General features: G+C 45.7%; 1 protein-coding gene across 1 annotated transcript in view; it reads right to left on the minus strand.

The window, feature by feature from the left end:
* PGBD1 (piggyBac transposable element derived 1) overlaps positions 1-14,306 on the minus strand; it is a 45,622-nt gene extending 31,316 nt beyond the window's left edge. Inside the window, exons 1-3 of the mRNA XM_029944918.1 lie at positions 14,202-14,306; positions 10,671-11,071; positions 9,183-9,339 (exon numbers count right to left, since the gene is read on the minus strand). Coding sequence (XP_029800778.1) covers positions 9,183-9,339; positions 10,671-11,057 — 544 coding nt within the window. The 5' untranslated portion in view covers positions 11,058-11,071; positions 14,202-14,306. The remainder of the gene's footprint in view (positions 1-9,182; positions 9,340-10,670; positions 11,072-14,201) is intronic.
* Positions 14,307-14,386: the final 80 nt, after the last annotated feature.

Here is a 14,386-nt window from a genome sequence, read left to right on the forward strand (position 1 = left end):
TAGGAAACTGACAGAATGGGAAAAGATGGTTGCAAATGACATAACAGATAAAGGGCTAGTATCCAGAATCTACAAGGAATTCACCAAACTTCACACCTGAAAAATGAATAATCCAGTGAAGAAATGGGCAAAAGACATGAACAAACACTTCTCTGAAGAGGACATCCAGATGGCCAACAGACATGTGAAACGATGCTCAGCATCAGGGAATTAAAAATCAAAACCACACTGAGATACCACCTCACACCAGTCAGAGTCACTAAAATGAACAAATCAGGAGACTAAGAATGCTGGTGAGGGTGTGGAGAGACGGGCACCCTCCTAGTGTTGGTGGCATGTAAACTGGTACAGCCACTCTAGAAAACAGTGTGGAGGCTCCTCAAAAAACTATCAATAGAATTCCCCTATGACTCAGCAATAGCACTGCTAGGGATTTACCCAAGGGATACAGGAGTTGCTGATACATGGGGGCACAGGCACTCCAATGATCATAGTAGCATTTTCAACGATAGCCAAATCATGGAAAGAGCCTAAATGTCCATCACTTGATGAATGGATCAAGAAGATGTGGTATATATATACAATGGAGTACTACACGGCAATGAGAAAGAATGAAATATGGCCATTTGTAGCAAAGCGTATGAACCTCGAGGGAGTCATGCTAAGCGAAATAATTCATGCAGAGAAGGACAGATACCATATGTTTGCACTCATAGGTGTAACAGAAGAATCCTAATGGGGGAGCATTGGGAGGGGAAGGGGGAAACAGAGCTGGGGAGAGGGAGGGATGCAAAACCTGAGAGACTATTGAATACTGAAAACAAACCGAAGGTTGAAAAGGGAGTGGGAGGTGGGAAGGGAGGTGGTGATCAAGGAAGAGGGCACTTGCGGGGAAGAGCACTGGGAGTTATATGGAAACCAATTTGACAATAAACTATCAAAAAAATAAAAATAAAAAAATAAAAATTTAAAAACAAAAATAAATAGCAATCTTGCAAAGCTTAAATTTTTCCACACGAGTTTGCAGCATTGTAAATTATTGCATGAGCATTTCAATTATTCTGAAGCCAAATCCACTGAGACACTGACAATAAGCACAAATGTGTTATTTCTCTATTACAGTATGTTTCATTAAAGCAAATCAGGATCTGTTATTGCTCCCTGTTATGTTTTGAAGCATCGAGAAAAGTGACTGACATAGAGTGGGCACTCAACAAATACTGATTGAATGAATGAATAAAAGAGCGTATTTAAAAAAAAGAAAGAAAGAAAGAAAGGAGAGGGGCCGAATTTCTTGAGTTCTTACAACCAGTGAGACTTACCGCCTGGAAATATAAAAACTGGAGGCTCAGTTCTGGGAGAGCCCGAGGGATTAGGAAGAGGAGTCCCTGCCCTTCCAGAGACAGCTGACAGAGACCTGCAGGTACCGCGTGGAATGCCAGGGGCGTGGAGAGACAGGGATCATGGGAGGCCCGCCAGGAGCAAAGTGGCGGGCAGGTGTCACATGCCTCCCTCACCCCCCAGCCTGAACAGCAGCCACTGAGGAGCCCATGCAGCTGCAGCGCTCCTCAGATGCTTCCCTACAGCAGCCCCTGCCTGTTACTGTTATGAGCAAGAGAAGTAGCTAACTTTCCTAACACACAGAAACAGAGAACTCAAAACAGTAAGAGAGAGAAATATGTGCCAAAAGAAAGAACGAGACCAAACTACAGCAGGAGACCTAAGTGTAATGTATATAAGCATCATACCTAATAGAAAATTTAAATGAATGATCATAAGATATTCACTGAACTTGAAAAAAGAGTGGAGGCCATCAGTGAGACCCTTAACAAAAGAGTTAAAAAAGAACCAATCAAAGATAAGAACACAATTCATGAAATTAAAAATACACTGGAAGGAATAGCAGGGTAGTTGAGGCACAGGAATGAATTAATGACCTGAAAGAACAGAAAGTAACCAAGCTGAGGAAAGGAGAAGCAAGCATATTATGCAAATTAAGAAGCCTTAAGGAACTCAGTGATTCTACCAAGCACAATGTTCATATTACAGAGATCTCAGGAGAAGAGATAGAAAGGGAGGGAGAGCCGCCCGGGTAGCTCAGTCGAGCATCTGACTCTTGACTGCAGCTTAGGTCACAATCTCAAGTTTACAGGGCTGACCCCTGTGTCAGGCTCTGCTGACAGCACAGAGCTTGTTTGGGATTCTGTCTCTGCCCCTTCCTTTCCCTCACTCATGCTCTCTCTGAAAATAAAGAAAAAAAGGAGGGGGGGGGATGAAAATTTATTCAAAAAATAGTAACGGAGGGGTGTCTTGGTGGCTCAGTTGGTTAAGCATCCAACTCTTGATTTTGACTCAGATCAAGATCTCAGGGTCATGGAATCAAGTCCTGCATTGGGTTCCACGATGGGCATGGAGCCTGCTTGGGATTCTCCCCCTATCCCTCTGCCCCTTCCCTACTCATTCTTTCAAAAAAGCTGAACACTTCTAATCTGGAAAAGGAAACATATCCAGATCCAGGAGGCACAGAGATCATCCCAAAAATTCAACCCAAGGAGGTCCACACCAAGGCTCATAGTAATTAAAACATAGTAATTAAAATAGCAAAAAGTAGTGACAAAGAAAAAATCTTTAAAGCAGCAAAAGAAAAGAGTTACATACAAGGGAAACCCCCTAAGACTATCAGCAGATTTTTCAGCAGAAACTTAACAGGCCAGAAGGGAGTTGCATGATATTCACAGTGCAGAAAGGGAAATATCTGCAGTCATGAAAACTCTACCAGTAAGGCTAACATTCAGAATAGAAGGAGAGATACAGGATTTCTCACAAACAAAAACTAAAGGAGTTCAAGACCACTTAAAAAAAAAAAAAAAAGCCCTGTAAGGAATTTAAATGGCATTCTTTGAGTGGAAAGGAAAAGTCCATAAGTGATAGTATGGAAAGTAAGAAAGAAAACAAATAAATGAGTACTCAGTAAAAATCACTCAAGAGATTTGTAAAATATTACACTATATACCTAAAACTTGGGGGTGGGAGGGGGAGAAAAGTACAGAATTAGTTTACAACTGAGAGACCATCAACTTTAAATATAGACTACTATATGCAGATGTTATATACAAACCTAACGGTAACCACAAATCAAAAGCCAGTCCAATTATGCAAAGAATAAAGAGAAAAAAATCCAAGTATATAAGAAAGCCATGGCAAAAAAGCCCTAAAAGAGGGCAAGAGGAAAAAGGACCAAGAAAATCTATAGAAACAACCACAAAACATAAAAAATGGCAATAAACCATGTCTATCAATAATTACATTAAATGTAAATCGACTAAACAAATCCAAAAACATAGGGTGACATGGTAGATAAAAAACAAGACCCATCCCTATACTGCCAACAAGAGACTCCTATCAAACCTAAAGACCCTGCAGATTGAAATTGAGGCGATGGAAGAACATTTATCATGAAAATAGATGTTAAAGCCAGAGTAACAATATTTATATCAGACAAACTAGACTTTAAAACAAAGACCATTAACAAGAGACAAAGAAGAGCACTATATAATCAAAAAGGGTAAAATCCAAGAAGAAAATATAACAATTGTAAGTATTTATGCACCCAACATGGAGCATCCAAATATACAAAACAGTTATTAGCAAACATAAAGGAAACAAATGACAATAATATAACAACAGTGGGGGCCTTTAACCCCTGACTTGCACTAATGCACTGATCCTCCAGACAGAAAATTATCAAGGTAACAGTGTCTTTGAAGGACATGCTGGACCAGGTGATTTAACAGGTACATTCAGAACATTCCATCCTAAAACACCAGAATACACATTCTTTTCAACTGCATAGGGAACATTATTCCAGAATAGAGCACATATTCGTCCACAAAACAAGCCTCAAAAAACTAAAAAAGACTGAAGTCATACCATGCATCTTTTCTGACCACAATACTATATAACCAGAAATGAGGGCACCTAGGTGGCTCAGATGGTAAACTTCTGACTCTTGATCTCAGTTCGGGTCTTGATCTCAAGGTCATGAGTTTGAGTCCTGCACTGGATTACACACAGGAAGTGAAGCCTATTTAAAGAAAGAAACTAGAAATCAACCACAAAGAAGAATCTGGAAAGACCACAAATACCTGGAGGTTAAATAACATGCTATTAAACAATGAGTGAGTCAATGATGAAACAAGAGGAGAAAACAAAAAGTACATAGGAACAAACAAAAATGAAAATACAATGGTCCAAAACCCTGGGGATGCAGCAAAAATGACTGTAAGGGGGAGGGTTACAGCAATACAGGCTTAACTCAAGAAACAAGAAAAATGTCAAGCTAACCTTACACCTAAAAAGTTAGAAAAAGAACAGAAAAACCCCAAAACCACCAGAATAAAGTAAATAATAAAGATTAGAGCAGAAATAAATGATATACAAACTAAAACCACAGTAGAACAGATTGGTGGGTGGCGTAGTCAGTTAAGCATCCAACTTCAGCTCAGGCTCACAGTACATGGGCTCGAGCCCTGCAAGGGGCTCTGTGCTGACAGCTCAAAGCCTGGAGCCTGCTTCAGATTCTGTGTTTCCCTCTCTCTCTGCCCCCAATTCGTACTCTAGCACGCATGCGCATGCTCTCTCTTTCAAAAATAAACATTAAAAAAAAGAACAGATGAAACCAGGAGCTACTTCTTTGCTTAACCGACTGAGCCACCCAGGTGCCCCAGGAGCTACTTCTTTGAAAGGATGAAAAAAAATTCATAACCCTCTAGCCAGGTTCATTAAAAACAAAACACAAAAACAGACTCAAAATCAAATGAAAGAGTATAAATAACACCACCACAAAACACAAACATGAATGAATATTATGGAAAACTGTATGCCAACAAATCAGACAAAACTAAAAGACAGCCTGCTGAGTGGGAGAGGACAGCTGTAAACAGCATGTCTATTTAAGGATTAACATCCAAAATATATAAAGCACTTATACAACTCAACACCAACAAATAATCCAATTAAAAAATGGATAGAAAACACAGACAGACATTTCCCCAAAAAAGATAGACACATGGCCAACAGACACAAGAAAAGACACTTAACACGACTTATTAGCAGGGAAATGCAAATCAGAACTACAGTGAGATATTATTTTACACCTTAACCTCAAAAACACAAGCAACAACTAGTGTTGGTGAAAATGTGGACAAAATCTTCCCACACTGTTGGTGGGGATGTGAACTGGTACAGGCACTGCGGAAAACAGTATGGCAGTTCCTGCAAGAATTAAAAATAGAACTACCCTAGGATTCAGTAATCACACGAACAAGTATTTACCTGAGGAATATGAAAACACTCATTCAAGAGGATATATGCACCTGCTCTGTTTACAGCAGCGTTATCTACAGCAAACCACGGGAACAGCCCAAGTGTCCCCTGACAGGCGAAGGATACGGAAACGTGGTATGCGTATGTGTACACACACACAGGAATATTAATCATCTTTACAATGACATGGATGGCGCTAGAGTGTATTACGCTAAGCAAAATAAGTCAGGAAAAGACAAATACCATACGACTTCACTCATGTGGAATATAAGACACAAAACGAAAAAAGGCAGAAAAGAGAAAAACCAAAAAAGACTCAGTTAGGCACATGGGTGGCTCAGTCAGTTAAGTGTCCAACTCTTTTCTAAACTTCATTTTTTTAACATTTATTTATTTTGAGAGACAGAGATAGATCATGAGCAGGGGAGGGGCAGAGAGAGAGGGACACACAGAATCGGAAGCAGGCTCCAGGCTCTGAGCTGCCAGCACAGAGCCCAATGCGGGGCTCGAACTCATGAACCGTGAGATCATGACCTGAGCCGAAGCCGGACGCTCAACCACTGAGCCACCCAGGGGCCCCAAGTGTCTGACTCTTGATTTCAGCTCAGGTTATGATCTCAGGGTTTGTGGGATCAAGCCCTGCACAGGGCTCCACGCTGAGAGGGTGGAGTCTGTTTGGGATTCTCTGTCCTCTGCTCCCACCCACTTGAGCTCTCACTTGCTCTCTCTAAAAATAAAACATTAAAGAAAAAAAAACTACATAGAACAAACAGACCTCTGCCAGAGGGCAGGTGGGTGGAAGAATGGGTGCAGTCAGGGACCGGTGTGAACAGTAACGCTTACCACGGTGAGCACTATCACACAGCACTGTGGAATCACTGTACTGTACACCTCATACGGACATAGGACTGTATGTTAACTACACTTGAATTAACAAAGAACTAAGTTACAGCTGCAGCCGTGTGACCTGGCGCCTGTCAGTCTTGCTAAGCCTCCAATTCCCGATCTGGGCAACGGGGAGTCCACTTTACAGGGTTCGTGAAGATCAAATGAGAGAATGAACACAAGAGCATTCTGTAAATTGAAAGACCCCTCCCCCGCAAGTATTGTATTATTATATTTTCAGATCGGCTTAATACAAGGTACTACTACTAAATGAAGACAAGATCACTCTAACTCAAAATTTATCCAAGACTGTAGCATCTTTTTCCTCCAGACACAATGGATCACCACAGCATCTTTTCATTGGTGTTGTTCTGTATCTAGAGGAACTAACGCTTGCCGGAAAAACGGGCTTGTCCCCGATGCACGCCCACCTTCTCCCAGCAACAATGCATGCCAAGCCCTTCAAATAAAAAAGCACGATGTGAAACAGGTCTGCCGACGGAGCAAGGACAAAGCTGAGAAGCAGGGACGGGAAAGAAAATGGGAAGTGGCAAAGGTAAAACGCAGTGAGGAAAGAAAGCAAAGACCATGGAAAATCCGAGACAGCAAAGGTCAGATCGGACTGTCATCCTCCTGAGGTGGAAGGAAGGGCATCAGCGTTAAGCCTGAGAAAGAGGCAGAGGGATGCCTTCACCTATGGGAAAGCTCATTACGGGCACCACACTGATCTGCCGCTCTGCATCCCTGCTCCAGGCAGAACGGAGAATGCTGGCCTCTGCTGCAGCCTGTCCGGTGACACCTCGAGATCCCTGGTACTTGTCCATCCACAAATGTAAACACGCAACAGACACTAAGACTGACGCTAAGACTCTACCACGACTGAGCACGGGGAGACTGGGAACTCATGAGTTTTCACGTGTTCCAGGACAGACGAGAATACCACACACACACGCACGCTACAATTGCTGTAAGTCATATTTTTTATTTAAAAAAAAATGGAAAGGCGGGGCGCTGGGGTGGCTCAGTCAGTTAAGCCTCTGACTTCGGCTCAGGTCAGGATCTCACATTTGTGGGTTCAAGCTCCATGTCAGGCTTTGTGCTGACAGCTCAGAACCTGGAGCTGCTTCCAGTTCTGTGTCTCCCTCTCTCTCTGCCCCTCCCTCCTCATGCTCTGTCTCTCTCTGTCTCAAAAATAAAAATAAGACATTTAAAAAAATTTTTTAAATAAAGAAATAAATACAAGGAAAGGCTTCTACGGCACCCAACTTTTAAACAATAGTCCAAACTCTGACGCCACAAAATGCTTCCATGTGACCTCCCCATTCCTCCCACACACTCTTTCGCAAACAAACCCTACCCTCCAGCCACGCTGGTTAACTAACTATCCCTTGAAAATACCAGCACAGGAGGAGGAAATGCCACTAGTCTGGAAAATTGGTCCAAGTTCATGCGGTGTCAGGTAACCTGGGGAAATGTGCTGGAATTATAAGCTACAATCTCTAGGACATTTGGGAGGAGCTAGAAGGATTAAAAGGAAGAAAAGGCCTGAAACTGACAAAGCATGCTTCCTGAAGGCCCGGGGAGCACGCTCATCGAATCACCTGCCACAGCAGCGGTGCCTCCCTGTGGGGACAGAGAAAACCACAAGAGGCCACTGTCCTGACCAGCATGCGGCTGGGGTCCAGTCTGTGAGCCGTCTCCCGGTTCTTAAGCATTCACTTACATGGGAGACTCTTACATCCTGTGACCACTGATCTCAATTACCATCCCACCGTTCTGACAACTACCCGCCTCTGCTCATTACCTCTCTCCTCTCCCGTCAAAACGAAACTGCTTTCAGCAGATGGATGTTCGGCATCTCACATGACTGCCCACTGTGGGGCTCCCTACTACCGCTCGACTTCTTACATAAACGTTCTTCTGGGGCTTCACATACTGTTGCCTTTTCACAGCTGAAGAAATAAGCTAGAACCATCAGCCAAGTAAGTAGGGAAGCATCCAGTCCTATTTATGCCACACGATACAAGTAAACACCAAAAGTAATGTGAGCCGGATGCATTCCATCTCCCTGCAGTGATTTACTACATGACCGTTTATTCATGCCACACTCCCTCTCAAAGTATCAGCATTCACAGATCACCAACGTGGGGGCTTCGGTAGACCATGACTGGGGTGGACCATGGGCCCTCTGAAATCGTACGCATACTCTCACATGTACCCACATTTTCCAGCGAAGAGAGTCACGTTTTCAACAACTTCTGAGGAAAATCGAGTAGCACCCCTCACAAGACGGTCAAAACACACTGCACTGTGGAATTCTAAGGTCTCTTCTTTGCCCTTTCTGTGTGCTTTCGTCTGTTATCCTCCACCTGCAGGGCTCAAACACTGGGCCCCACGCCTGCCCAGAGCTCAACAATACACGGCAGCTGAGACGCTTTCCTGGAGGTGCAGCTGGGCCCGGAGAGCGGGGCCGCACACGAAGACCGCACGCCAACGGAGAACAGAGACCTGGGGAAGCCCACAGCTGCCCCTCAAAGGACTCGAGATGAGAGGCAGGGAGGACACGGAAGAAAACGTCACCCTGGGAAGAAGGGGAATTTGTGGAAAGCTGCCAAGCGAACACTGCGAAGACCCACAAATGTAGAATTAGACACGAAGAGCAGAGAGACGCAGCAGGGAGACCTCTGGTCAGAAGGGCGGGCGACCTGAACTCTAGACGTTGCTCTGCCTCCGTTGACCCCGGGCAAGTCATTCAATAACTTGAGTTTTGGGTTTCCCAACTACTGGGAGAGAAACTGGACAAGATCTCGGGATTCTAACATTTTACAATTCCAAAGGTTTTCAGAAGCTTGCTTAGACACAGGGTAGGAGGAAAAATACACACACATCCACACATCCCGAAGGACACAGATACACAGGCGCCTGTCGGCGTCTGCCCCCAACGTCCGCGCTAAACGCACACTGCTACTCACCGCTCGCTTCTCGGGGGCTCTCTTGGCGGAGCTCTGGAGGTTCACACTTGAAGGCGGTTACCCTGGGCAGGAGCTGGAGGCTCCGACACTCCGAAGAGGCTCCCTGATACTCTGTCACCAGTGGGTGCACGTCCTGTCCCGGAGGACAGACAGAAGCCTGGGGACAAAAGATCGACCCTGAAAGCGCATCGTGGTGGGACCAGAACCCAACAGCAGTTAGGGTCACCTTCAAGGCAACGCCACACAAGCCCCATTCACTCAAAGCAGCAGCAGATCAGCGCGTAGAGACGGAGACATTCGCGCATTTGGTCAACAGGGACCGCACACCTACGGAGCCTCGGGCTGTGTTCCACACGCGGGGTGTGCGGCAGACAAGACACAGGGCAGGCGAGGAGTCCCTGCGCGGAAAGATGGACGCTCACACGGATGGAAGCTGTCGCAAGACAGCTCCCGTGGCTTACTCGGGGATTGCAAGTGATACTTCAGAAAATGGGAATCTGACAGATACGACCTGGAGCTCATCAGTAACGTGACGACCATCCCCACGTGCCTCCTGATGTGCTGCACCAAGGTGAGCACGTCTTCTGTGGCATTCTAGCCAAAAGGCACAACGTGGACTTTATCAAGAGAAAATGTAAGACAAATATCAATGTCGTGACAGACAAGGAAAGACCAAGTGGGGCGCCTGGGGGCTCTGCTGGTTAAGTGTCCGACTCTTCTCTTCGGCTCAGGTCATGACCTCACAGTTCGTGAGCTCCAGCCCCACGTCAGGCTCTGGGCTGACGGTGCAGAGCCTGCTTGGGATCCTTTCTCTCCCTCTCTCAGCCCCTCCCCCGCTTACATGCTTGCTGGAGCGCAGCCTCCCTCCCTTCCTCCCTCTGTCTCTCTCTCAAAGTAAACTTAAAAAAGCAAAACAAAACAAAGAGGCCAGGCCTCTGCTGCAGACTCAAGGAGACTCAAAGGCAGCTACGTGCACTGTGGGCTTCGGGAGCGCATCCTGGGTCAGAGTGAAGCTGCCACAGGGAGCACTTCAGGGCGGACCCGGCAGAGCGGGGACAGGGACCACGGGGTAGGTGACGGTCCCCAACGACTTCAGTTCCCCCAAAACCCGATCTTTGTGTTCTGGTTTTACAGAAGAACGGCCTTGTTCTTCAGAAATACACCCTGAACACTGAAGTGTTTAGAGATAAGTAAGCGTGTTACCTGCAAATGACTCTTGGATGGTTGAAAAAACACCTGAGTGAGTAAGAGTGTGTGTGTGTGTGTGTGTGTGTGTGTGTGTGTGTGTGACACAAAGAGAAAAGGGGTGGCTTACACGAGAACGGGCACATCAAGATACAGTGTTAACAACCGGTGAGTCGGGCGAACAGCAGACAGGTCTCTGTGCCACTTTCCCAGACACTTCTGTAAGTTATAAACTATTTAAGAATTAACAGACAAACGTTTCCCACTTCTCCTCCCACACTACCACACACATCCTCTTCCAACCTGCTGTCCTGTGTCATTCTCCACGTCCTCCAGCGCAGCCACTGCCTGCTCCCCACTCTCCGGGTGCTGCTCCCGCGCCCGGGCCTGGAGCTCCGCGGGCAGGATGGTCAGGAACTGCTCCAGCACCAGCAGCTCCAGGATCTGCTCCTTGCTGCGCGTCTCGGGCCGCAGCCACTGGCGGCAGAGTTCGTGGAGCTGGGCCAGAGCCTCGCGGGGCCCGGTCACCTCCCGGTAGGAGAACCTCCGGAAGCGCAGGCGGCACAGCTCCGGAGCATGGCAGCTGCTCTCCCGTGAGCCGCACACCTGCTCCCAGGCAGAATCCTCCTCCTTGACCGTCATGAGCCTGCCTGCACCTTCAGGTGTGGGGACCAGCGCAGCTCCATCCATGCTGGGCCTAAAGACTTAACAGAAAAGGTTCGTTCAGCCCAGGTTCACACTTCTGGAATGTTTTTCCAAACATACATCTGAGGCATAAGAATGGATCAGTAATGGCACAAAAACGGACACTCAGATCAATGGAACAGAAGAGAGACCCCAGAAACGGACCCACAAACCTATGGCCAACTCATCTTTGACAAAGCAAGAAAGAATATCCAATAGAATAAAGACAGTCTCTTCAGCAAATGGTGCTGGGAAAACCGGACAGCGACATGCAGAAAAATGAACCTGGACCGCTTTCTTACACCATACATAAAAATAAACTCGAAATGGATGAAAGACCTAAATGTGAGAAAGGAACTCATCAGAATCCTTGAGGAGAAAGCAGGACCTCTTTGACCTCAGCTGCAACAACTTCTCACTCTATGTTTCCAGAAAGAAAAGCAAAAATGAACTACTGGGACTTCATTAAGATAAAAAGCTTCTGCACAGCAAAGGAAACTATCAACAAAACTAAAAGGCAATCTACGGAATGTCAGAAGATATTTGCAAACAACATATCAGATAAAGAGTTAGTATCCAAAATCTATAAAGAACTTATCAGTCTCAACACCCAAAAAACAAATAATCCAGTGAAGAAATGGGAAAAAGACATGAATAGACACTTTTCCAAAGAAGAAATCCAGATGTCGAACAGACACACGAAAAGATGTTCAACATCGCTCCCCATCAGGGAAATACAAATCCAAACCACAATGAGATACCACCTCACACGTGTCAGAATAGCTAAAATTAACTCAGGCAGCAGGTGTTGGCAAGGATGCAGAGAAGGGGGAACTCTTTTGCACTGCTGATGGGAATGCAAACTGGTGCAGCCAGTTTAGAAACACTATGGAAATTCTTCAAAAAATTAAAACTAGTACTACCCTACAACCCAGCAGTTGCACCAAAAGGTATTTATCCAAAGGATATAAAAATGCTGATTCGAAAGGGCACATGCACCTATGACAACAGCCAAATTATGGAAGAGCCTAGATGTCCATCGACTGATGAATGGATAAAGAAGTCATACAGTGAACTCATGTGATCAAAGGAGGAAATCTTGCCATATGCAACGTGGTTAGAACTAGACAGTATTATGCTAACTGAAATTAGAGAAAGACAAATATATGATTTCACTCATATGTAAAATTTAAGATAAAAACAGATGAACATGGGGGAAGAGAAGCAAAAATAATATGAAAACAGGGAAGGGGACAACACATAAACTCTTACAGAGAACTGACGGTTGCTGGAGGGGTATTAGGTGGGGGGATGAACTAAATGGGCAAGGGGCACTGAGGAGGACACTTGGAAGGAGCACTGGGTGTTACATACAGGAGATGAATCACTGGCATCTACTCCTGAATTTATTATTGCACTATATGCTAACTAACTTGGATGTAAATTTTAAAAAATTTTAAAAATAGATCAGTAAATTATGAGGTGTCTGGGTGGCTCAGTCACTTGAGCGATGGACTTCAGTTCAGGTCATGATCTCACGGTTCATGGGTTTGAGCCCCGCGTCGGGCTCTGTGCTGACAGCTCAGAGCCAGGAGCCTGGTTTGGATTCTGTGTTTCCGTCTCTCTGCCTCTACCCCACTCACACTGTTTCCCTCTCTCTCTCTCACAAAAATAAATACACATTTAAAAAAATTTTAATAGATGAGTAAATGAGAAGAGCTTCAAAACTCCATGAATTGTACTCGTATTTTTGTCCCCACTGTAAGTCACGCTCAGAAACTGAGCCTGCTTGCCTATATTACCAGTGAAGTTAATGAAACGTGTATCTTGAACCCTAAGGGGACGAGCCTGGAGGTAAGGGATATGAGGGAAGCAGGGTAAACAAGATGCTTGAGTAGTCCATACTCCAGCTGGAGAGAAGAGAATTTCATCCATGGAGGACCCATAACATACGCTCTCATCTGTGTATTTCCCACAGAATATTCCACCTTAAATGCAGGAGACGTAGGCTGTTTCCAGTCTCCTGCCCTCAACAACTCCTAATGATGAGATTCAGTCACTCCTGTCATCAAGAGGTGGAGTGTTTGTCCTTCCCTTGAATCTGTGCTGGCCTGTGACTGGCTTTGGCCAAAATACGTAGAAACCACTCCGCAAGAGGAAGTGCTTACAGCTCTTGGCACACTGCCAAGAGACTGCCAGAGGTCAGGCGAATTGGAACCCAGGTGCCCTCAAGAAAGCCCAGCTGGGCCTTGTTCCCAGCTGATTCCCCAGCTGAATGAAACCACAGGTAAGTCCAGCCACAGAAATGCCCGGTCAACCCACAATATCATGAAAAATAAGAAGTTGAGGTTGTTTTGAGCCACTAAGGTTGGTGCATTAATTTTTTTATTTTTTAATGTAAGAATAGATCATTGAAACGCGTGCTTCAAGATTTCCCGCCCCCCCCCTCTCCTTGTATGATCTCATTAATCACAATTTCAGTATGTGTCCATTCCAGAAACACTCAAATCTCTGGCTGATTCCAACTTGCCTTTTACATTCCACTCACATCTTAAAATGACAATAGGATGCCTCCAGCTTCCAGCGTCTCCTGGGTCGTAATTTCAGCACATCCCAAACTGAAATCCAAGTGCACTCAAAGCTGAACTCAGTTTCCCCGAGATTTCTATTGGCATCACCACCATCCTCCATACATCCAGGCTTAAAACCAGCCCCTCTACAGTACCATTCTGTGTCCAATCAATTCTACTTCCAAAACGCCTCTTATAGCCATTACTTCCCTTTTATTCCCCTGTTACCATTTACATGGCAATAATGTACAACAGAGTAACTTTCTGTGTGGTATCCCTGCCCCACAGTTCACTCCATCATCACTGGATTAGTATTTCCTAAAGCACAGCTGGGACCAAGTTCAACACCCCTCCCCTCCCAAAGAGCTTCAATTGCTCCTCGTGGAACTAAATTCACACTCCCCAGGATCTGCCCTTCCCTAGTTTTCACCCGTTTGTGTGTCACTCGATAAACGTCTGCGAACGTCTTTATCTTGCAGGAATAACGCTAACTCCGGAAAGCCCCCGCACCCTAGATAGCCTTAGTTTTCGCAAACTCCGCGTCCCTGCCACGCTGACTGCGCAATTTCTTTCCACCCACCTTGTCCTTCACGGCCAGGGCTGCCCCCCAAGTCCCAGCGCAAACGCCTCCCCGAACCAAATGTCCACGTGGGGCAAACTCGTCTGTCCCTCTGGCCACTCGCCGGCGAGCCAGCCCGACCCGCCACGCCCGCTCCGTCCCCCTCTGCCAGGCGCCCGAGGACAGGGGCTCCGGTCCGCGCGGCG

This window comes from Suricata suricatta, chromosome 7 (genome assembly GCF_006229205.1).
Source record: "Suricata suricatta isolate VVHF042 chromosome 7, meerkat_22Aug2017_6uvM2_HiC, whole genome shotgun sequence".
Classification (NCBI taxonomy): domain Eukaryota; kingdom Metazoa; phylum Chordata; class Mammalia; order Carnivora; family Herpestidae; genus Suricata; species Suricata suricatta.